This window comes from Lissotriton helveticus, chromosome 2_1 (assembly GCF_964261635.1).
Source record: "Lissotriton helveticus chromosome 2_1, aLisHel1.1, whole genome shotgun sequence".
In the NCBI taxonomy this organism is placed as follows: Eukaryota; Metazoa; Chordata; class Amphibia; order Caudata; family Salamandridae; genus Lissotriton; species Lissotriton helveticus.
In genome coordinates, this window is record NC_136059.1 from 1241494660 (window position 1) to 1241520369 (window position 25710).

Consider the following 25710-nt stretch of genomic DNA (forward strand, 5'->3'; position numbering starts at 1 on the left):
TTTTGAGTTGTGCTTGTAAATACACCTCTAGCAGTCTAGGTTGGTGGGTCGCATATGAATCCAGAAAATTCTTCAAGCTACAAAACAACTCCTACTGGTAAGTGAACATTTTGTTTTGCAGGGTGAATCTTTTCTCCATTCACATGCTGTGCATAGATTACAGCACTCGTTTCCCCGGTGAGTAGGCTGGATCCTTTAGTATGTGTGTTTACAAATTTTTCAGTACTTTGTTCAACTTGTGCCTCCCTGTTGACCTAAATATCCACATAGTAATGTTTCATGATGGTATAAATAGCCGACCATGTAGTGGCTGCGCAAATGTCTTCTAGTGCTACACTGCCTATAAAACAAATTGTGGCTCCTTTCCTTTTCGGGTGTGCTTTTGGCTTTTCTGTAAGGGTTACTCCCCATGCTTTGTGACACTATTGTATTGTTTGCAAAATTCCATCTTGTGATAGTTCCTACAGTACCAAAAGTCCTATTCTTGCATGTACCAACAGAAAAAAAAAAAAAAACGGTTTCTTTTCAGAGGTCTTTTGTTCTTTCCAAGCAGTACATAATGCCTATTGGACAAGTAGAGTGCGCAATGCTCCCTCTCCCTGTGTTTTAGGCTGCTAAAAAAAGGGGGAGTAGGTGGATAGATTTGTCAATGTGGAATTTCGATACCACCTTGGGTATGAACCTTAAATTTGTCCTCACTACCGCTTTGTCTCCATCTATCCGTAGGTAGGGCTCCCGAGTAGCGGCCGCTTGTGTTTCACAGACCTTTGAGGAATGCAGTTTTAAAGGTTAGAAACTTAAGTTGTGCATTCAGCATTGGTTCGAAGGGCGGTGTCATAATTTGAGAGAGTACTACATTCCGATTCCATGTAGGCGTTAGCCCGTTTCTTGGGACTGCGACCTCTTGGCCCCTTCTAGAAAGCGGTTCACCACTGGTGCAGTAGAGATACTTCTAACCAATATGCCTCTTGGGTACGCTACAAAAGCTGCTATGTAGACCTGGACAGAGGCATAGGAGAGATGCTTGTCCAGTAGAGGTGTCCTGTATCTAATGTCTGACGTTTTGTGTCTAGTCCTTGTGCTTTCCAGGACGGTTTGACCACTGTTGAAACCTCTTCCAATTGTTGGTGTAGCATTTCCTTGTTGGCCGCCTTGCTTCTTTTAGAATCTCCATTGCTCTTCTTGGCAACTTGAGGCAGCCAAGTCTTCATAAGACATGCTGAGTGTTTGGTTCCAGGTCCCATACCTGTCCCTCCTGTAAAGTGAACAAGTCTTGGTGTGTTGAGTGCGATGAACTGGCCTTGGAAGGTCTCCATGAAGTCTGCAAACCCTACCTGCAGTGCTATCCGAATTAGATTGACCTGCTAGTCTGCATTTTTGGATTACCTTTGGTATCACTGGAATCCGAGGAAAAGCATAAGAAAATCTCTGAAAATCAGTCTTAACACATCTTGTTTTAGTTCCAATTTGTGTGCAGTGTTCACTTTTCTACTTAGCCTGTCCGCTTCGGTTATCCTTTCTTGGTAGGTGTATTTCTTTAACTGATGCCCTGTTCCTTATCCACCTCCACATCATCCTGAGCCAAAATTGGAAGCGGTAGGATCTTATTCGGCCTTTTTTGTTCAGGTAGTGAATCATCGTTGTATTATCTGTCTGGATCAAAAATGTTCTGTTATTTGTTTTTTGTAGGCCTTTAGTGCCAGAAACGCCTTTAGTTCCAGTGCCTTTGTGTTGCAAAGCTGCCTTGAGGTTCCAGAGGCCTCTGATTTTTGTCTATGTGAGACCCCTGCATCACATGTTCTTCCTGCTGCGGCTGCTGGTTGTTTCTTTCACAAGTATGGACAGACGTGTATTCCCTCTCAAGTCAGGTGTGCTGAGACCACTGCAAGAAATTGTGGACACCCGTGCTGATTTTATCCCGAAGGTTAACACTTTGAATTGGTAGTGTCACTACAAACCTGAGAAATTGTCAGTGTGGTTTGTTTACGGTTATGTCCAGGTGTGCGTTCTTGAGGTCTACAGTTGCATTATAGTTTCCATTCCCTATCAGAAGAATGACCTGTTGTAGCCTTATCAGCTTGAATTTTTGTGTCTTTATGAATGTTAGTGACTTTGTGTCCAGTATTGATCTTAGCGTCTCGTCTGGTTTTGGTAGCAGAAAATACTCTAGTAAACCTCTTCGAGTCTTTGGGTCGGGGTACGTATATAGCTTCCTTTATCCTCGGTCTTTAGTGTTTGTATTGGAGCAGAATTTATTAAATCTGTGCAGTAGCCATATTTTATTATATTTAGCATACATTTGTCAGAAGCGAGTCTCCAATTCTTTCAGGAATCCTCCAATTCTTCCACCCACTGGCAACTTATACAGAAGAGGTCCATGTACGCAGTCAATTGCTAGTGTGATTTTCCTTTTGCAGAGTTCCCCTCTTCCTTGACTGCGAAAGGGCTGGCTGGAACTTGAGCAGTACTGCCATAATGGGACAGTGGTGGGCGCACTCCATTGACTGCTGAAGGCTGCATGAATTGTGTGGTTGCATGGCTCCTCTTGCTGGAGCGGTTTTCTTTCCTCTGGGTCATGTGACCCTGGAAGGTTTCTTTGTATTGTGGTGCTGCCTTGGTCATCTCGTCCTTTTTGATGCGCTGAAGCGCTTTTTCACTCGCCTGTTCAATGAGTGTCCCCTGTGAAGGGCATAACAATTAAGGCCGATTGGACCTCCTGGTTGACACCAAAGATTCTCAGCGAAGCATGTCTGCGCATGGTTGTGGGTGTGCAGAACAGTCTACTAGCACGGTCTGCTGATTTCAGGCATGTGTTGGTGACGGCCTTGCTCTCTTGCAATACAGTGCTTGCCCTCTTGTACTCCTCTGACAGGTGTTCCATAAGCTCCACAATCTCACCCCATGTTGGTGGGCATCTCTTTAGCAGGGTGTTAAGAGTTGGCTGTCCGCCACTGCATTGCTGCTGCTCTGTCCATTTTTCTCCCTACCATATCCACTCTTGCTTTCCTTGTCAGGAGACGGTCACAGATATGAAGGATTTGCGGTTTTTCTCGCTGTTGCTACGGCTATGCTAGGGAGTCAGCTGGCACGCCACAATCCCCCACCCCTATTGCCATAGCTGCAGCAGGTTACTTAAATGCTTCCCTGCCCCAACATGCTTGGAAGCATAGGGCAGAACAAATTTTTTTCACTCGGGCGTTAAGAGTTTCAAGGTAGATTGTTCCTCTTAGAACTGGACCTCCTAAGTGCTTGCAGTCCTCTTTACTACTGCATTGAATGCAGTGATGTTGTCTGGTGGTTAAATGTCCTGCCAATCATCTCCCCCATCTGTGAAAGCCGTTTTGCTCTTTCTCCAGGTCGAAGAACTCTATCTCTTCCTGCAGCTCTTAATAGTAGGGTTTTCCCATTGGTCTGTTTCAACTTCCTTTTACTTAATTGAGGTAAGAGTTTGGTCTCAAGGAGTTTCCTTTTCTGGTCTAGCCCAAGCAATTTTCTTTCTTCATCGAATTCGAACTTATTTCTTTGTTTCAACGTATATGCAGAAGAACAGTGACAATCAGATCGGACACCCCCGTTCTTCGACACCTTTCGGGATCAATACCAAGTGGCTTTTCTGTGGCGAATGCTCACAGTGTAGAGCTAGCTTTCGCCCTTTCCCTCCTATGCCATAGATCCTCAAGTTCGAAACCAGTTTCAAGGGTTTTCCTCAATCAGTATCCCATGATTAGGACCAGTGTGAATCACTGGTCTTCACTCTGCCCTCAGGCGTCAACAATTTCAGCGTCTGTTGGTTTCTTCAAGTCTGAGGTCCTCATCTGAACCGTCTCAGTCCTGAGGAATTACCTTAGATCCTCCGTCAGTGCTTTCTTGTGGCTCTTGTTAGTCTGGCCCTCTGCTGGAGGTCTTCTTCAAGGGCCTCCTCTGCCTAAAAGGTGTTCTCCTCGTCACTAGACAGGCTCAAGTCTTCTAGAGGGGTCAGTTTCCTCTACGGAGGTGCCATTGGGAAGTTTACGTCTTGGGCAACATCTCTGCGTTTCTCAAAGTCCTCTGCGTTGTAGTCCTTAGGAAGGCAGAGGTTACAGACCTCATGCGTGTCCCACTGGAGTACTTGTGGTGGCCCTTGGGGCACAACCATAAGTGGTTCCATGCCCTATTATTCTCCGACCACGCAGTCTTGTTGCATCGGTCTTCTCAACTCAGCCTCACCAGGTGGTTTGGCGTTGTGTTTTTTCATGTCCTACCAGTCACTGCCAAGCCTTCCCCCCTGGACGGTGATTTTCAGTGGAAAACGGTTTTCTCTTTTCGCAATTCCTTAGTCCTCTACATCAGAGCTCTTCTACCTTAGACTTCCAGACCTTACTATGGAAACCTGAAGATGGTGGCTGCATCGAGGGATCAGACATACGTTTGAGGTCACACAAGGAGGGGTTTAAACCCAAATTGTCAGCAATGCCATGGAGTGTAAAATAAAAAAAATGGAGAAAAAAAAAAAAGACTGGAGACTATTCCAGACCAAACCACTAAATAGCAGAATAACGCAAAGCTTGTGCATCCAGGAAATTCATGTAACAGAACAGTAGAGTAGTTCTGCTCTTGCAAGGATAAGAGCTGCAAGACCAAAGTGAGTTAATCATGTTTGAATCCCAAATATGGTTTACTAACTAGCCTATGAATTTTAAATATGCATGTTTGGGTGAAGCTATTTAAATTTTTATTCTTGATAAATATATAGCAGTTTGCAATACCAAAGCATGAGTCAAAACAGAACTTCCATTAGTCAATCCACTAGAGTGTAATAAATCAACACTGACTTCTTAAAGCATGTTTGCCCTCCATTCTGCCCTGATGCATCCATCACGGACATTGAATACATTGCAGTCCATTTGAGCATGCGCTGGAACCAGTCAATGAAGATACTATACCCTTTGATCTATGGAATGTGCTCGGACCATATGTCCTTTGCACAGGGGTGCATTTCGGAAATTGAGTTTTCTATAATCCTGCAAAGGGAACCAGAGACAACCAAGCTTAAGTGTGCCTCCTACTTTCCAGCTGCAAGAAAAAGGAAAGTGTAAGATCTCAACATAGTGTTGCTGAAAAAGAAAACTGCCTTTCAATAAAATTTCCAAACAAATTGAGACTTTTGGACCAATATTATCCTTCTGAAGGCAACTCTGGATCATCCATGATTAGGGTAGACTTTAATCCTTAATAACCACCAATGTGCTGTAATACTGCAAGCATCCTTGTAAAAAATCGTGCTCACTTTACCCAGATAAGTAACCCTTTCAATTTATAATGCTTTCAACAAAAAATATTGCATCTACGATGGCAAATACCAGAAATCTGAAAGTAGTTGAAGACTTCAAAGTTCCAATGAATAGGTTCCATAAATCTTTACACTGACTAAAGATTACAAATATGTAAAGATTCTTGGTAATGAGAACACGACTAGTGCATGGCCTGATTGTGTTGAAGCACTTCAGAAAGCAGAGAAACCTTAGTTTCTGAAAACCATGCGGCACTCTTGGACAACAGAAGATTGGTGGGGATTTGTTTGGAGGCACTGCCATGGGTGATGCATGGGTTTAAAATACCTTTATTCACAATCTGACGTTTTTGCAACTACACAAGTCAAATAATGTCATCTCCCCTATACCCATGTGCATTCGTTTATGGAACATATATGTAATGTTTGATAGGAGCAATAACTGAAGTACTTTGTCACGTTTTCAAGAAAGCAAGTGTCAAATCCGTGGATTGAAAAATGTCCACCCACAAAAATGAATTTAGCTAGCTGGTCTAGAATTTCAGAAACAATGCCTCCACATTTACTAAAACAAAGTTAATACCCTTCTTATAGACATGAAACCACTGATTGAAGTTTCAAGCCTCCTGGGAGCGTACACTTAAAAGAAAAGGATGACAACTTTGAGATAGGTCACCGGTACGGAAGCCTATTTTATAGAGTAATATACCTACCAAGTCAAACACCTACTGAAATGTACGGAATCTATCTGCTGCTTATGCCCTGCAGAAAGTTGTACTTTTTTTTTAACTCATTTCTGAGCAGTACAATTCTTAAAACTATATTTTCTCAACGAATTATCTGTGCATGAAACTTCAACAACCGAAACAGTCTAGGCTGACACCAGAAGTCTTCCTGTAAACAGTCTCAATCTAAACTAAAATAATGGTTACATCTGTTTGATACTGTACTACCGAAAACTATGATGCTGGAGAACTTTATGTGCATTCTAATTTTGTAAATTAACATCTGAACAATGTCAAACAATGGAAACAGTCCACAAACCTAAAACAAAAGTGGATGTTTTGTGGACTTATCTGCACTATGTGGACGAAATGTGATATACAAATTATCAATCCTCAGTATTGCGCTTGAAGTTATCCATTTAAGTAAATAAACATGTCCTTCTGCTCCATGATGGCACTAAAAGCAGGTGATGTATTTTTGGAGAGTAAAGTGAAATGCGAACTGCCAAAAGCACAAATGGTAGGACTTTCTCATTCTAATTGTCAATTGATATATATCTAGTAATGTAATCTATGATGCGTCTGTTGATTTTAATAGTTTGTTCATTGTTTAGAAGTTCTTTAGGTTAGTGCGAAAGTATTGTTTTAAATGTATGGACGGACTTGCGTTTTGGTTTGGATCCAGCAGTCGACCTCCTGCTGCTCCGCCAGATTAATTGCTTTTTATATGAGCATCACAGTCCATGTATTAAATTATGATGCAATATTACTGCGCGTATAGCCGTGATATTTACCCTACTTTGCCCCAGAGTTTCTATTGACAGTACTGTTCAAGGGGAACAGACAACTGGAGGGCTTTGGTGCAGTGATGTGTACAAGGATGACCAATTAGTGCCTTCAAATTGACAGCAACAGAATGGTTACTTACAGGGAGTAGTTTTGCAGCTTGACGATTTTTCTGGATTTACAAGCTGTGCAATATTCCACCATCTAGTGGTTGGTTCCAGAATTTCTTCTACATATAGTAGTCTTTTTTAGCGCTCGGCTGAAACGCGCGGAAGCGCGTCTCCGCCGAGAACTTATTGTGGCCGTGTCTCCTTTCCAGGAGACATTCCTGGCCGCGCGCATCGCCTTGGAGGCGATTCGAAACGAGCACGCGCACGCTGCATTCACAGGGCTCGTTTTCATAGGCAGGCGAACCTTGTCGAACAGCAGACCCTCTCGCTGCAGCAGCTCCCACGGTCTCCACAACTGTAGGTGAGTGGATTTAAAATACTGGTTTAGCTCCTAAAAGGCATAATAACCCCAATCCGCTTCACCAGAGCGAGGCTCCCGGCTTGTCGGCGCTTTAATGACACTTGTGTGAGCTTGCGTCTATCACGTCTTAAACGCGCCTCTGCCCAATGCCGATAGCTACTCAATTTTCACTTATCCCCTGAAGCAAAATGTGTTGAGGGATGGGGAGGGGGTGTTGGTGGTAGTTTTGCCTCTTGGTTGGTTTTCTACCAGTACCACCGGTAGGTATTTAATGTCCAGGCCGGTACAAAAATAAGTACAATTACCCAAAGCCCGTATTTTTAGCCCTTCTCAGTAGATACTTCAAACGAAAAATATAATCAGACAGCACTTTAAAATGCGTTCTACACCTGCGTTAACGACCTCTTAAAGAAAACAAAGGCAGAAAAGTCATGTTACAAATGAATACATACGACTTTGTTTAAAGTTGTATTTAGTGCCATGTCCAGGTCCTTGCGCGCTCTTAAAACAACTACAATTAGCCGATATGTTTCTCTTACAAAGGTGCCAACCGCAGGGGGATAGTCCGTGCTTGAACTGGAGAAATGGAAGTTCAGGTGCCCTGTACCAGAGAAATTACTTGTTTCTCAGAAGTGTCTGTACTCTCCCATTAAAAGTATTTCGTCACTCTTGTTCTTTCTATGTTTCCCTGTGTTCCCGTGTCCTGTGAGCTGTGTTTGCAGTTGTGGCTGTCCGTCTTTCTCCGTGTTATGGTCACCATCCCGTCGTGTATGGCCCCCTTTTTCCGGTGTGCCCGTGTCCTGTGCGCTCCGATTGCAGTAGTGGCTGTCCCTCTATTTTTGTACACAATAGTTCATCTACAATATTTACATTGATATTTGCCCACTATTTCTGTAGCATACCCCGTTCGCACAGAAACAGCTCTGCCAGCATGCCTTTTGCACTGTGCCATTGTAGTGTGCAAGATGATTATGTCCAGAATCTACTAAAGATATTCAAGCCGTGAAAAACGTTTTTTAATGCAGATTTACCGATATGCTGAATTTACACACACAACGTGCTATATTTCTGTATGCATAAATATTTACTCATGGAAGTACTCATGGGACTCTTGACAGTCGTAGCACCTTGGAAGAATACATTATTCTTTATGCATTTCAAGAAAGATGAAAGTGTCTGTAAAACATGGGCATAAATTGGCGAATGTCCTACTTTCCTTGTGAAACTAGACAGAAAGAGGGAAGGGCCGAACCACTCTCTTCCCACACACCACTCTCTACCCCCACACACCGCTCTCTACCCCCACACACCGCTCTCTACCCCCACACACCGCTCTCTACCCCCACACACCGCTCTCTACCCCCACACACCGCTCTCTACCCCCACACACCGCTCTCTACCCCCACACACCGCTCTCTACCCCCACACACCGCTCTCTACCCCCACACACCGCTCTCATCCCCCACACCGCTCTCTACCCCCACACACCGCTCTCTACCCCCACACCGCTCTCTACCCCCACACCGCTCTTCCCCCACACCACTCTCTCACTTTACTACTCGATCACTAACTATAACTCACTATTCAACTATCTCTCACAGCAACACAATATAACTATAACAGTAACTATCTCTCACTCTAACACAATACTCAAAATTCAATCTCTATCTCACTCTCACTCAATCTATCAGTACATCACTATCTATTTCGGTATCACTCCCTCACTATATCACCACACTCTCAAAAAATAACTACATCACTCTCACTAACTCACAAATTCACTCTTTCTAAATTACTAATTTACTCACTCACTACATCACTCTCAAATACACTAAGTCACTAACACGCTCTCTTTCACTACCTCACTATCTAACAAAGTTTCCTAGTAGGTTTGTCCCATCAAATGACCATGCCATTTATTTATGATTTAATGAAATGTAATGAGCAATGCCAATAACTACCTTTAATGCTGCCGAGACCATTGCATTGTAAATGCTTGTTTCCTTTTGTTGGCAGTCTATGGTCTCCACCATTTGGTGTTCTATCCTTCTGTGACACTGCTCTAGTTAATGTTCTGTATGAATGTAATCTGTTTACTTGCGTCTCATCTCAGTAAGTAATCATTTCGTTTTAGAGCATGAATATTTTTTGGATTCACATACTGTGCACAGATTTTGTAGTGTTTTGTAGTGGTTTTCTTCATTGTGGTGGTTGGGTTGTTTACTTTTGTCGCTTGCTTCAAGCTGCAAACCCCTCCCCCTGTAAGTAACCAATTAGTTTTGCAGCATGAATATTTTCTTGATTCACATACTGAGCACAGATTTTGTAGTGGTTTTCGTCATTGTGATGGTCGGGTTGAAGATGGGGCTGAACGTGTAAACAGATGCTTTAGAACTTTGTCCCACCTGTGCTTTTCTGCTTACTTGAACATTAATGCAATAGTGGTTTGTGAATGTGTGCATTGAGGACCATGTGTCTGCCATGCAAATATTGTTCTGCTGAACATTGCTAGAAAAGAGATAGTGGCTCCTTTCCTCCTTGTAGAGTGTGACAAAGGCTTTCCTTCTAGTTGAATGCTAGCTTTTTAGTGGCATTGTTGTATCCATCTTGCGATGGTACAGTTTGCAATCGGCTGTATTGTTGGCAAATATGAAAATTTAATAATATGAAAATTTGTATTCCTTTCCTGATGCAAAGCCTTCTCTACTGGAGACTTTGGATTTTGGAAAAACCTTGGAAATATTGTTTGATTTACAGAAAATTTAAATGACTGTAGGAAGGAATTTCGGGATTAGTTCTGAAGACTATCCTGTCCTTATGCATTTGACTATATGGTTCCTGTATGGCGAGTTCCTGTAATTCACTTACACTGCATAGTTAATTCAAGGCAGTTAGAAACGCTGTTGACATGATGAACTTTAAACTTGCTTTATATATTGGTTCGAATAGTTCCTTCAGTAACTGTAGGAGCATCCAATTGCGATTCCATGTAGGTGTTGGTGCACTTCTAGGTGGTGCTGTTTTTTCCTTCTAAAAATCTTTTGATTGGAGCAGTCAAACTTTTCCCCATGTAGCCCCTTATGTAAGCTACTATTGCTGCTAGATGTACTTTCAGTTTAATACATTAGTTACATATCAAATTACTGGAGATTCTCTTGACCTGCTTTGAAACCGATTTTTTGGCACCATGGTTTGAATCTGTCCCATTTTGCCTTCCTTTTTTCTGGAGGACTCCCATAGATTTTTCAGGCAGTCCTCAATAGCAAAATGTGGTCTTCAGGAGCTAGGCTCAATATGTTCTGTATGTGGAATTCTTACATAACACACAAAAGAGCAGATCAAGTCAGGGAAAAGTGTGTGCCTACAACAGTACCAGTGCGGTACTGGTGATGGGTGCGTGAAAAATGGGCTGTCAAAAGTGTAAGGCATTAATGTCGGAAGGCTGAAACAATTCCCATCAGACCACCCATTTGGTGGAGTTTACGTCATGTGGGAACTGTTTATCATGCCATCCCAAAGCCGCCCCAATAATGCCAGTGCGGGAATGGATGTCAAAAGTACTGATCATGATTTACATCTCTGAGTGATGTTAATGAAAAAAGTGCAGTGCTCAAATAATAATGTTAAAATTGACTACCCAGACTTCAGGAAGCGTTTAAACAGAAGTCAAGTGTCAAAGATTAAAAAAACACGCTGGGTAGTAAGGCTACCCACTAGCGCTGTGCAGTATGGTCGACATGTTTCAGCCATAAGGGCATCTAGCCCGGCTTTCTTCAGGACCGGTTGACAAAAATAGCTACTGCAACTGCATATAAAGTGTATAGGTGCAGAGTATAAACATGTACTAACAAAGTTACATATATATCAGGACCTTAAATACTTAGGTGTCCACTGGAGGGAGAGGAATAATTCTTCTTCCCAGCTTTATGTGGGTGAAGACCTCACCTCACCCGGCAACCGCTCGGGGGAATGAGGCCCCGCTCTGACCGTCGGTACCCCGGCTCTGGAACCGAACGGAAGTGGAATTCTTACCCAATTCATAAACAGTAGATTTTGTAATAATGGTAGCTTTTCCATTTCTTGTGCCATCTCCATCGGTGTTGCCCACTGTGGGGTTATTAGTATGAGAGTCATCTGTGACTGACTGCATTTATTTATCACTCTTGAGATTAGTGGTTTCGAGAGAAGGAAATCTCCCTAACCAGATTATATAACGCATTCCCTACAGACTAAGGCATTGTGCAAGTCTAGTCTTGAAGTTCCTCTCTTTTGTAACACTGTTTCCAATACAATAATTAAGTTCCCATTCGTGTGAGATGGATGCTTATCTGCTCAGCTAGTCTAATACATTGTCTACTGGTAGATTTATAAGAGCTTACGTTCGCAATCTTTGAACGACCCATCTCCTCTATCTGTGGTGCCATCATTATTAGTGAAAAATACTTTTTGCCTGACCGCTCTGCGCCCCCCCCCCCCCCGCTGTGACAGAACATGGTTATAGTATTGTCTGTCTACATTGATTTGCTCCACAACTGCCGTGGAAAGGCTTTTAAAGCCAGGAACAGTTTTATGTCCAGCAGGTTTAGATATTGTATTGCTTCCAGAGAAATCCATATTCCTCACATTTGATTTTCCCCAAGTGTGCTCCTCATCCGATATGCAAGGCATCGGTGGTAATAGGCACTGATGGAACTGTAGTAAAAATTGGTCTGCCCGCTTTTACATTTGTTTTGTTCCACCAACTCATCTCAGTTTGTATTTTTCATCTGCAAACCTCTAGATCCTCCCAGATCACTGTTGCTTGTGACCACCAACTTCATTCTTGGATTGTTCTCCTATGAAACCTCGCATATGGTTTTTGTAGCATGCATGAAGCCAAGATTCACAATTTCTCTACAGTCCTCAGTCAGAAACTGACCATTCTGATATCAGAGCTTCTTGTGTTAGTTTGTACCCTCTTGTCGCATGGGAAAGTTTCCCCTTTAATTGTGTCAATCTTCAATCCTAACAGTTTCTGTTCTGGATTTAGGAAAGACTTCAAGTTTATTGCGAATCCCAGTCTGTGCAGTGTAGTCATCACGATATATGTATATTTTTTGCACTTGCGTGCTGAGCTTGCCTTTACCATCCAATCGTCTAGGTGTGGCTACACATGCATTTCTTTTCTTCTCAGATATGCTGCCACAGCTGCGAAAATCCTTGGGGCCAACTTGATGCCAAAGGGTAGTAACTGAGCTGGTTGTGTTTTGTTGATCACAAAACGCAGGATTTTTTGGGGTTCGTAGGACTGTGTAGATAGCCATTCTTTAGCTCTGTTTGCCATGAAATCCCTCTGTTGAAGAATAACTTCTTGTAGGGCTGTCATCTTGAATTTGTGTTCTCAAGCATTTGTTAAGGAATCTGAAGTCTAGTATAGGCCATATTTTTTTGGAACCAGAACATTTGTTGATTAGACTTTCTTGAGGGCACTCTTTCTGCGGCTTGTGTTTGTAGCAGATCTATTCCTTCTTAAGGTAGGTTAGCTCTTCCTTTGTGTGCTCTTTTTGTTGTGGATAATGTTTTGGCAGGTGATCCGCAAACTCTATGCAGTGACCGTGCGTTTTGTTTTTTAGGTTTGTTTTATATAGCAGAAACTCGACCCGAAGATAGAGCGATTTAAATTACCACCAATTACGTTACAAACCCTCACAATATATTTTTGATAGGCACGGGGAGATTAGGTGATTTGCCCAGAATCACAGGTTGTTGAGCGTCTCTGCTGAGACTCTAACCTGGTTCCTCAACTTCGAGGTCGACTGCTCTAGTTGGTGGGCCACATCATCTGCCCATCTTGTAATATATTGAGCACCCTTTTGTCTGATGTTACTCCTTCCATTCCTGGAGGAAAATTCCAATTCTTCCCTCCACTGGTATTGTGTGGGGGGAAATTCAACTTTTAAAAAGTAACTTTGGTGTTGCGGCACCTCTCGACAGAAAATGTTTCACTCTTGATCAAACAAGAAAGGACTGTCTTCATGCTTTTAAAGCCTTGATGAGGTGTCCCGGTCCGAAACACACCTCTTCCCATAGGTCTTCTGGTTAAGGCGGTTCTCTTTCTTGACTGACCCCTAAACTGTGGGGCCCATTGACTTTGCCTTATCGTTGCCCTTTTCAATTTGTTGCAGCGTGTCGTCAGCTGCTTTACAAAACAAATTTTCTCCGTATAATTGACTGTTGACGATGTTGGCCTACACTTCAATCTTAAAGCCTGATATTCTCAGCCATGCATGCTGTCTCAATATCGTTCCTGTCACCATCGGTCTTGCTGCGCTGTCTACAGCATCTAGTGCTGACTTTAGGCATGCGTCTCCAATGCCCTTTCCCTCCTCAGCCAGGGCTTTCACTCTTTTTTCGCCATGTGTGTGCATTCTCTCTCTCAATGACAAAAACTTCTTCTTCGATTTTGCTTGAAGATCTCAGATATCACTTAGATTATCTTAGGTTTTTTTCCCCACTTCCCTTCAATAAAAGAACACAAATTGCTTCTTTTTAATCCTCCGGAAGTTTGGAGGTTTCCCTGATGCTACCAGACTCAACAATCGGAGAAAGTCTGAAGATGGCGACAAATAGTGAGGCTTCCAGGGAGGGCATCTAAAAATCACTGGAGGATGGAACAAGCATAAAATGGTGAATACTGTTGACGCCCAACAAAAAAAATATATAATAACGAACTACTATATATACACAAGAAATTCCGGAGTCAGCCACTAGATGGTGGAATATACAGCATGTGAATCCAGAAAAGTTTCACACTGCAAACCTCATTATGTGGTGCACAATCCTGCCATGAGCATGGAATATAAAAGGCCTCTCCTGCTCAACTGTTATGAAAAATTTAACAAATCTTGACTAGACTACTCCAAAGCCCTAGATATTTTTGCCACAGCTCGTGTCACCTGGAAACCTTTGGATTGCATATTGGAGGTGGGGTGGGGGTGAGGAGGATTAAAACGAAGAAATGTCAGACCAGGTGCTCAAAAAGTATTACCATCAAAAAAATAAGCTTGATCTAGTTGATTAAATGTCAGACTCCCCTGCCCTAATTAGTGTTTTGACATTGTAGCTTGTCTGTTATCATACATTTATACCCCCAGTCTCTAACCCTTAGTCTCTAATAGTAGCACTGCCACAATGGTTTGATTTCTAGAATGAACCATGGGAATTATGTTCTGTACTTCTTTAAGCAGCATAGCCTTCATTAGTTTTTCAGGGCCAAATATCTTCTCTGCACCAGCAGGATTATATCATGTAAAAAGTATTCATGAAACTCCATCCTTTGAATTCAACAACCTCTGAGAAAAAGCTCCCACTCAAGCACAGGGGCTATAAGTGCTAGAATAGAGTAATTATGTCTGGAAACATACTCTTTCCGCACATTTTTCATCATCCAACAATGGGACTATAAAGCTACTACCACTCAACCTGCCTACTTGCAGGAGTATGGACTCAGCTCGATCTTTAAACTTTGCTGCAAAGACATTGTACGCATATTGACAATTTTTTTTTTTAGAAATTCTCCTTGCCGAGCTTTTGGGTGGGGCTTTTGATTAAAAATTGGCACATCTATAGGATTGTTAACTTTGGTCTCCAGGTGCACATTTGGACAATTATCTAGCACTGTACCAAAGTAATGATGCACTGAACCAGGATGCTGATTTAGAGGCCTATCAGCAGCACAACTACTCCTGCTGTGAGAAAATACTGTGGACATTCAAAATGCCTTTGAAGGTTTTAGTACTCCTGAGTTTCGTACAGAGTTAACCACTGGAGAAGCAGCAGATCTTGCACGTGGAATACTTTGTTCTTCTCAGCCTGAGATTGTATGGATTATGGCTGGTTAGCAAAGATAACCAATAGTAGATAAAAAGAAACAACTTGCTGAGGCTTCAAGCATCCCCAAAACCTCCCGAATTACATAAATTTAACCAAGATCGCAATCTTGCCGGATCCTAAAAACCCAGGTTAAGTTACATTTTGTTTCAAGTACAAGGTAGCACTCTTGATAGCAGAAAAATATAAACTGCAGGTTCCTGGAGTCGAAGGAGAAGCATAATTGATATACTTTCAGAAATCAAAATGCTGAAGCTTACAACAAGTATTTGCAATGCAATAGGTCTCGCATTAGGCAAAGTTTGAGCTTTTAGTATTGTAAATGGCATTGGCTATTTTTTTTTGCAGTAGTTACGTTTTGTTTTTATAAAAAGGGACATATAAACCCAATACAAGGTAGGTCACTTTTTTCCGAAATGCTGAATACATGTTCAGTTTTTTTCCCACTCAAATATGCCAGAAGAAGCCATAAGATGTAATTCGAACAAAGAATGTCACTAGAGCGTACAGTTAGGTGATGTGTATTTTTAGGTCTCGCCTGTCGATGCGCATGCGCATCGAGCAAGCGAGAGTATTGGGACTTATCCACTCTTTATCCACACTGCAAGGAATCGTGGCGATTCCTTGCAGTGCCCGTGACTTTTAAGCTCAATGCGCATGTGCATTGAGCTTAAAAGCGCGTGCACAGCCGCCCGCATTCCTCCGACACCTTTGAAGTGAAGCTTAGCTTCACTTCAAAGGCCCGGCTTCTTCACACCCACATGCCGCTCTCGCTCTCCCCGCTCCGCCCCCTCCCCTGCCCGCCGTGCATAACTCTTCTCTAGCTGTAGAACAGCTAAGCCGAATGTGCTGCATTAGGGCTGTTCGAGATGCTTTAGAACAGCTGAGTGATGCTGCGCGGACATAACTTGTTTTCTAATATTGTACATTGCATTGCTAGGGGTTCTTTTACACACAAAAAACATTCCAGCTGACAATATACCGCCTAGGTGTTGAAATTCGAAGCAGCTGCTCATTAGCTTCCGGGCATTTACCAAACCAGTTTTACTTGAATGGTCTGCCTGATGCTTGTTTTGTCCGTTCATTTATAAAAAAATCGTCCTTTTTGTGCAAATTTAAAAATTGATTCTGAACAAAAAAGGGTGCTCATGCGGTAACTATATAGGGATAGCGGTCTGGAAGACCAGACTACGGTCGAGTGACTATTTGGTCAGAAGCTCAGGAAGTCTGCGCATAAATTGTGTACAGGCGCAGAACTAAAGCTCGCACTCGCTGCCTCGCCCCCTCTCTTTTCTCCCCAAAACAGAATTCGTCCTGAAACCATACGAAGGTTTACCAAGAACGGAAGATTGCGCTACATTTTTTGCTCACTCTACATTTAGCAGGTAGATGACAGACAATTGAAAAAAAGCAACCTTGTCAAGGAATCCTGCGGAAATTAAGTTTAGAATTCAAGGAGTAAATTTACAGACATAAGTGTCTCAAGTGCTTCCGGGCTCGCTATAAAAAGTCGACTGAATACTTAATGACTTGCATCCTGTTGTTAATGAGGGTTAAATGCAAAAGCCATTTGATTGCTTTGGGAGTTCGTACGTTTCTCACCCCCCACGCAGAAAATAAATTCCATTTTATTGTGTACTTCGTTATGGTGCTTATAGTGTGGTTTGCAAAAGACGGGGACTACGAGTTTTGGTTTTATTTAATGCCGGTTTGCTATGTTAGTGTATTTGTAAACCAGTCGTTGCCGTGAAATCTGCCATTCAAAATACCAACTAGATTTTGCAAACGTTTCTTTTATGATCAATTCAGACCGCAGTCCATTTTGAAATCTCAGTGTTTTACCTATAAACGATTTTAGGCAACTAATTTTAAAAAAGATGTTTAATAGGCGTTTTGCCAGTATTAAAAGTGTTAGCGTTTTCCGGGACTTCGAATAATTGTAAAGCCATTTTAACGAAATGCTTCTCTTGCGCTACATTTGCAGGTGAACTACCTTTTAATATGAACACTTTGAATGTTGAGTGATGTGATGTGATGCGTTTGGCACAAACACATATACCGATTCATCATTTTATACTTTCACACTGCTTAGTCCCTTGTTTTGACTGTAGTTTAGTTGTAGTTGATTTATTATTAGCAAGGATTTTCGAGAAGTTCTGAGGGTGTTCTCGGTTATCGTTTGTATTTATTACGATCGATTTCATATGTTGGGCTACTTACTGGTAACTAGGGGTCCACGTTTCATACGTTCCCTCCATTCCAGTCGCAAAATAAATTACATTTATTTAGCCTTTTCGTTTATTCTATCTCTTTGTGTAGCAACTGCAGCATTTTGGTTGTATTATTTGCAAATGAGGCATGATTTCTTATACTTATACTTCCGCTCACTGTAGGCATTGGCTTTAGAGGTTGCTCATCTGCCCAAAGCATACTGCACCCTCACTACCCTCACTACATACTACCCTCACTCACCCACCCTCAACCCCTCACCCTCAACCCCTCACCCTCAAACCCTCACTCACCCTCCCTCACCCTCAACCCCTCACCCTCAAACCCTCACTCACCCTCAACCCCTCACTCACCCTCAACCCCTCACTCACCCTCAACCCCTCACCCTCACTCACTCACCCTCAACCCCTCACCCTCACTCACTCACCCTCAACCCCTCACCCTCAACCCCTCACCCTCAACCCCTCACTCACCCTCACCCTCACTCACCCAAAACCCCTCACCCTCACTCACCCTCAACACCTCACTCACCCTCACCCACCCTCACTCACCCTCACCCTCAACACCTCACCCTCAACCCCACTCACCCTCACTCACCCTCACTCACCCTCACCCTCACTCACCCTCACACAGTGCAATAGTTCTCAGACCATTTCAGTTAGAGCTTTTAGAAATGTTTATGGCTTTTTTTATTTGTAATACTTTAGCATTGGCTACAGGAAACAAAAATGCTAAACATTTACAAAAAAAACCCATAAACAATTCTAAAAGCACTAACTCTAATGGTGCGAGACCTATTGCATTTCCAATGCTTGTTTAAGAATATTTTTGAGACGCACCTTAAGTTCAAATGCAAACTGAACACAACTATTTGCGGTAACATCCACCCAAGTAAAAAATCCAGTACACATGTACATGTGGGGGGGGTGGGTGTAAGTGTCTCCGCAGCCTCACCATTCCCCTGAGGATTATAGAGAGATCACGGCCCTGGAGGGGGGAGGGAGGAGTGCATGCCTCTGGTCAGTCTTTGGCGTGGAGTTGGCTCACATATCTACTTTTCCATTGTTACTCCGACTGTCTGGTCCGGAGATTATCAAATTAATCCCTTTCGCATCTGTCTCCTGAGATTCCTAGGGTCTTTAATTCATTTTTTGTGTGTTTGCTGTCTTGCATTTTTTCCCCTGTTTTATGAGCAAGAAGTCGATACCCTTGTGGTGATTGGTCGTCTTTAATTTAATCTCTAAAGTGTGCTTCTATTTGACAGCAATCCTCCTCCCCATCTTAACTGACACATGATCCTGATCCGAGAAGGGCACGGTAATTACCTTTTTTCCAAATTCGAAAGCCGTCTATGAATTTGGAACTAACCTGTTCGCGATTCATGCCTTGGCTCTCTGAAAACATGCATGCAGATTCTTTTACATTTTTTTTTATATAGCTCGAACTCTACCTGTTGGTATTGGAGCACGTTAGACGAGCAACACTTAAATTTTCCAGCTTTGAAGGCAAATCAGAATGTTATGGAGGACTCTTGCTCTAACCATTCTCCTTCAGGTTCCTACGTGGGAACTCCAATCTTTGCGGAATGTCATCAAGGAAAAGCAAAAACTCACCGCTGCAGCCCGGCTTGTACAGGAAGCCAGGCAACCTGTGTTGGGACGGGGGCGGGGCCGCAAAAAGACAGGAAGCAGACGGGAGCCTACCCCGCGCTCCTGTGCCCGTCAGCCGGAAGATTGCCGGAAGATTTGCGTGTCAGCTAGCGGAGCCCCGCCTGCTGCTGAGGATGACCCGCTGCCTGCCGAAGGAGAGAGGGAAGGAGAGAGGGACACACGAAAAGAACTCGGTGAGTGGGGTGTGAGGGGGGGGGGGGGACATGTGCGCGCGTGTGTGTGTGTCTGTGTGTGTGCCTGTGTGTGCGTGTGTGCCTGTGCGTGCGCGTGTGTCTGTGTGTGTATGTATGCATGCGTGCGTAAAAAAATCCGATGACTGGTGGGGGGGTTGCAAAGTGAAAGTAAGCAGCACGCGTGTGGTGGCTGGCTGTGTGCGCAGGAGGCGACGTGCGCGTTCGCGCACACCAATCCGGCCTGGACTGCGCTCGTGCACCTTCTCGTCCGTCCTTCCCTCGAGACAGCTGACTATACGTCTCCGTCCCTGGAAGCATCCTTTGGATGCTAATTCCAGGGCGAGACCTAAAAAGGGGGGGGCGGGTATTATGATGCATACTATTTTTTGCAAGCACCTCGAAGAATGTAAGGATGCCTTCCGATGACCATATAAAAGTGCAAGTCCTTGGTAATCTTAGTAACGGCTTCATGTGGAGAAGGGTGTGAATGTACTGTTCTAAGCCCATCAGGAGTATATACTCCATGTGATCAACAGAGTACCAAAGTAGTTCCTAACCTCCAGTAGAAAGCTCTGCCTCTTCATTGCAATGTTGCATCCGTCTTCTGCTTTGTAGAAGACTTTACATGAAGGTCACCTTCTTTCCATGACAGGAACACACAAGTTCAACTAAAAACAAACAGTTCTCACAGAAAGAAAAAAGTCGGATCTATTTCAATGTGTAGAATCGTGATCGAATGTCAAGTACAGCAAAAACGTAGATCAGAGTTCAGGGCTCTTAGCTCCAGAGAAAAATGCAGGGAGGCTTTTTACTACCTAAGCAATGCTCTCTGGATAAGGATTAACCTGTAGGATTAGGTGAACAGAGCTGTATTTTCTCATGTAAGGCATCACTTTTGCCCGTTTCCTTTATAATTAACATAGTAAATGATGCATAAAAACTCTAAACACTGGCTTTGCATCGTCAATTTTACACTAATATACACACATTAACGAAAAACTTAACATGCCACTTGATCGGCATGAAAAATATAATTTTACTTTCTCATTTGGGTATTCCTGTATCTCACTTACAAGTTCGATTGCTCATTTAAGACCCCTTTAAAAGTAAGAAAGTTTGTGTTTTAAGCTGGACCAACCAGGTGGTCTTCAAATTTCACTACTGTGACGGTCAATGGCATCTAAAAATTCAAGATGCTATTGCAAAAGTGACTAACTGAACACCCAATTTTTATTGTACCAAGCAATTACAAAATAAAATGGACATACAAGCCAAGGAGCGAAAAAGATTATGCATAAAGTGAATCGCAGCAACAAACAAAATTATAATTTGCACTTGTAGCAATTTGCAGTGAAGCAGTCTGCTAGAGACAATTTACCTAAGAAGGAAAGTTTCAGACCCTGGATTACAACATTTAGACAAATGGGATAAGATGTAAACAAAACCTGATCACAGAAGGTCAAGTTCCTTATAAACATTTAATGACTTATTGCCATACGTATTTCGCAGAGCCTGCTCTGAGTGACAGCACAGAAATCGGTTATCCTGTCTACTCAGAAAAGGACATGAGGTACGGCATACTTTGTAAGAGATATATACACTTTGACATATGCTTTGTTAATTTTCTTGCAGGAGTGAGGGGAAGAGGATTTATTAATCCATCGCAACTGGTTGGCTGCCACTGCCAAAAAAGCAACCACTTACTCAAATGTGCAACTTTCCACCCCCAAGCGCTTAGCTGCACGAGCCAATCCCCTCCCCCCCTTCTAGTTCATAGGGCAACACCCAATATGACTATTTCGACATGCAAAGCTACAACATACATACTGACGGAATGGTTGAAGGGGGTGTTGTGAGGAAAGGTTATCAAGGGCTATTTCCAGATCTTCCATGAAAGCTGGGTGGCAGATTTAAATTTGAAATGCAAGAGAACGAAGGCCATCATATATATGACCGTGGTTTAAGCAAAAGAACCATGGAAGGGCTCTATCTGATTTGAAATGTACAAAGAGAAATTACTGCAAAAAATGCGGAGAAGGAAATTGCAATCCTAATTCTGCATCATATCACTAAGTCATAAAAGTCAAACATTGCCACTTGTAGACAAGGATCCCGAAGATTTCAAAATCATGTAAAGGACATGCATATAAAATAATCTTGAATTTGCATAATAGTACACCATTGTATATGTTGCTTGTTTCCTTAAATTCCTAATTTTACCTAAGAGCACTGCAGCACCAATCCATCATATCGCTGCACAGAACTCCTCCAAGGACAAAACGGTAAAATCGAATAGCGGAAAAATGTAGGCACCATGCAAACACAACCCGAGAACTTTTTTTTAAGAAACCAGGAGCTTCTATATTCCAGAATGAGTTGTACTGGTAGTTCGTTGCCTTACAGCAGTTTTTTTGGGAATTCATGCCCATGTAACAAAGTATAAAAAATGCCATTGACAACAGAAACCAGCAAGGAGGGTGGGCTAACTGCAATGGAGATTACTGTAACACAGAATTAAGATTACAAACCAGTTACACTTCCTTCTACAGTGCACAATTCTCAATAATAGTCTGGAACTTGTAAAACAATAGCAAGTTTATCCTAAAACGGCCAGCGGACTCTAGGTTAAATCGCAAAGGAATGAAGATCATACATACTATGCAAAGAGATACAACCAAAGCTTTTGTAACAGCTGGAAAACTATTACACAATTTAGAGTAGAACTCTAGACAGTAAAGCTTGGTGAAAATATGCAGACTCCCATGTAGCAGCATTTCAAATGCCAGACACTGACATTCTATCAAGCAGCTGTCAACCCAGTTATTTCTCACAGAATGCTCTCTGGGTGCACTAGTTAAAGGTTTGCTGACTAATAAGTAAAGTTCAATGCAAGCAACTAACGATCGCTTGGCTATAGGTAAGCTTGTGCCAAGAGGACCGCAAGTAGTTAACAGATGGCTAGGTTTCTTCTCGCCAAAGTAGAATTTAAAGTGTCAAATCCAGAGATTGTATAGATTTTTCTGACAGATAGGATGAATTATATGAAACGACCGTCAGTTAAAAGTTTTATTAACCATTATCGGAACAGATTATCGTAGAACACTTCATCGATGCAGTAGTACACTTGCTCTACAGCCTAAAGAAAACAGGCACCAGAAAAGCGGTTTTCCATGAGTAGCTGCAATTGTCCCTTATGTGTAGGCTCAAACAAAGACCACAATTTAGAAAGAGCAGGACTAGGCTCCCAGAGAAGGCATTATTCAACCCCTTGTGAAAGATCACAATGATATATTGTAAAAAAAAAGAATTTCTGGCAGTCTTCACAGACGGATACACCTTGAAGAACCTTTTCCATCTAGCATAAGACTACTTGCCTCAGATTCATTGTTCTAGGTATACCGGAGAAGCCAAATTCTTTCAAATACTAAGAGCAGAAAAGTGCTATGCAATCCTGGGATTACAATTATGTAATTGAGTCTTACGTTTTGAATTGTAGAGGCTTCAGAAAGAGATTCATATCATAGGAATTAAACACATTAGGCATCAAATTCATGTGCAGTTACTTTGTCTGACCAACAGCAGACTAGAAAGATTATATTGAAAAATGGATTTCAACGTGAGCATTAATAGGACAATGCAAGATGCATACACCCATTGAAATACTTTTAGTTTGGATCAGTCATTCAATTTGTCTAGGAGGCACTTTCAGAATATAAGATGTACAGCGTAGGTAAAACTACCATAGAAAAGTGTGATACTCACTACTATAATCCCCATAGCCATAGTAGTTGTTGTAGCCAGTATAGTCATAACCACCATAGCCTCCATATCCTTGGCCACCATATCCGTAACTGCCATAGCCTGGATTCCAGTAATTGCCGTATCCTTGGCTCCAGCCTGGACTGGGACCTGTAAAATCAAAATGAAAGGCTGCGTTATACACTGAACCAGATAAACAGATCTGCCATGTATTCAACAATAAAGAAAAACTAGTAGTTGATTCTTTACCTCCTATTCCACCTGGCATACCCCTTCCACGAGCACGAGCTGCAAATCCACCTCTAACAGCGGCTACAGGTCCCCACTGCTGCTGCTGGTATTGTTCTTTTGTCATTGCTATTTTGATTTCACACTGTGTAGAGGAAAAACAACATTTTAAAAACGGAGGTTGTCAAATTATTTTGAAATACACATCGATCCACTAAATAAAAAGAAAATGCTACTTCAGCAGTATGCATCCGTTCTTGGCATATAGAGCTGTAGTCATATGCAATGCATAGATCGCCATCTAGTGTTGGGTCCGGATGTTTGCACTTTGTTTGAAGTAGTCTTTCCAGTCACGAGGTAGGTGCCTCCTCCTTTCAGTGATATTGCGGATGGATATCAACTCCATCCATAGATAGTTTTGCCACAGAGGGTGATGGAGTTAGAGTAGTAAAGAGATGTCCATGCATATTGTATCCAAAGAAGAAGATGGCCGCCGGGTAGGAGCTCCTGGCTAGAGCTCCGAGTGCTTGGGATTCCACTTCTGGATTTAATCCCGGTTAGCACCCAGCCTGCCTAACTCAACTCAAGTAACTGGAACTCAAGTAACTGGAATCGTAGACACAAGTAACTGGATCTTTTTTAACAACAACCGGCGCGAGAAACGGCGTGAGAAAGGAACTAGTCATCCCCGCCTTCTCCGGACACCGGGCTGCACCTCAAGTCGGCGGAGCCTGGGACGGACGCCTGGCTGCCTGGAGCCCGCTGTGACGCGGTCTGAAGTCCCTCATCACCCAGGAGACCATCGCGGGAGAGAACAGAGTCGCCCCCGACTCCTCCCGGACACTGGGCTGCCCCGACCATAGACGGAACCTGGCTCGGTCGCTGGAACCCACTGGGGCACTTACTTGAGCTTACTAGGGTTCCCTGCTCGCAGGGGCGCTGACGGAAGCCTGCTGGGGGTCCCTGCGCGCCCCAGAGGTCGGGACCGTCGCAGGTGAGGTCCGAGGCTCCCCCCACCCTCTTCCGGACCTTGGGCTGCCCCTGGACAATGGCGGAGACGGATTTTTGATTGCCTGCTCCTGGTGAAAGAGCGCGGCATCTGACCTTCGGTGACACCCAGCACGTCCCGATCAGGTGTGATGTGACGCAGCGGATCCCCGAGGCCAACGGGAAATGCCCGACTTCGCCTATCGAGGCGGGAGGGGCTGCAATAGCAAGGATCTATGGCCGTCGCACGGGCACCAGCGAGGATGTTAGTCCTCAGCATAGCTCACGGCCGCCCCGCTGCTACAGTCAGCACTGTCTCGTTGAGGATCAGCCCGCTGCTGCCTGCTGCCGCGAGAAGACTCAGCCCCTGACGGCATGATCCTGACAAATCACTCGGCGCTGCGGACTGATGCTGTGAGAAGCCTCTGACACTGACGACGCGAACCTGCGGGCCCCCTGCTACTACTGAGACCCTCGGAGCAGACCTGCAAAAGTGGGTTTTTCACTGGCAAGAAATCGATGGACACCGCAGATGGGCACTCTCCGGCTAGACCCTTAATGCCTGCAAAACTCTGCTATTAACATCAGCAAAACTACTGAGCAGAAATTACATAAAGACACAAAAACTTTGCAGTAGTACTTCAACCTGGCCACGCACGCACATCAAACTGCCAGTAGTCGTTGCACACTGCAACTGTGTTCTTTTTGGCTAGACCTGATAAACTCATCACTTTGCTGGCAACATCAACGTGCGTGCTGAACAGAATCTACAAAAAGGTACTTATTTACCCCACTCGATTATTCACACTTTTTAGAAAAAGCCTCCTTTGTACAAAATGGCTGGGGCCATAAAACTGTAGCAATAAATCCCCTCCTGTACCTCCGGTACCCACGAGGCTCCTCAGCTTAACTCCCCCACACAAGACCACCAAAATAGAGATAAGACTCCCTCCCAGCAAGCTAAGAACTGGGCTTGCTCTAATTGAAACTGAAACAGCCCTTCCCTGGTCTTAAAGAAACAACAACTAACAGAGGACTATCGTTACTATCTCCCCTATTTGGCGGCCATTTTAGACGTCTCTCTTTCTTTGGCGGCCATCATGGACTAGTCATTCTCACTTCCTGACCAGACCCTAAGAACTGGCCTTTTAGACTAATCTCAACTACCGCACACCTACATAGCTCTATCTAAACACTGTGTGATTAAGTGTCTGCCTTTTTTGTGCAGTAATGTATTTCTACCTGTATTTTGTACATTTAGTGTACTTCTACTTGTATTCTGTGCATTTTTGTACCCTGCACCCATGTCACTTTTTCTTCACCTGTAATGCACCGATCGCTACCTCATATATGTGTGATTAAGTGTCTGCCTTTTATTGCAGTATTGTACTCCTACCTGTATTTTGTACAGTTTTTGTACCCGGCACCTATGTCACTTTTTCCTCACCTGTAATGCACCGATCGCTACCTCATATATTTTTGGCTGCTTACTAGTGTCATTTATGACTCATGCAGCTTTTGTTTGCACCTATATTCTGTTCCAG

At 43.2% G+C, this 25710-nt stretch overlaps 1 protein-coding gene across 6 annotated transcripts in view; it reads right to left on the reverse strand.

The window, feature by feature from the left end:
• The window catches only part of HNRNPD (heterogeneous nuclear ribonucleoprotein D), an 85469-nt gene that overhangs the window by 2860 nt on the left and 56899 nt on the right, over nucleotides 1–25710 (reverse strand). For 5 of the 6 annotated variants that reach the window (XR_013607139.1, XR_013607140.1, XM_078676141.1 and 2 more), the window contains exons 5-6: nucleotides 23201–23324; nucleotides 22955–23101 (exon numbers count right to left, since the gene is read on the reverse strand). Coding sequence is in view for 3 of the 6 variants with exons in the window: in XM_078676141.1 (XP_078532267.1) it covers nucleotides 22955–23101; nucleotides 23201–23324 (271 nt within the window). In the remaining 3 variants the exon portion in view is untranslated. Of the gene's footprint in view, nucleotides 1–12791; nucleotides 15124–19655; nucleotides 23102–23200; nucleotides 23325–25710 lie in introns of those variants that run through there. The other variant, XR_013607141.1, reaches the window with a different exon arrangement.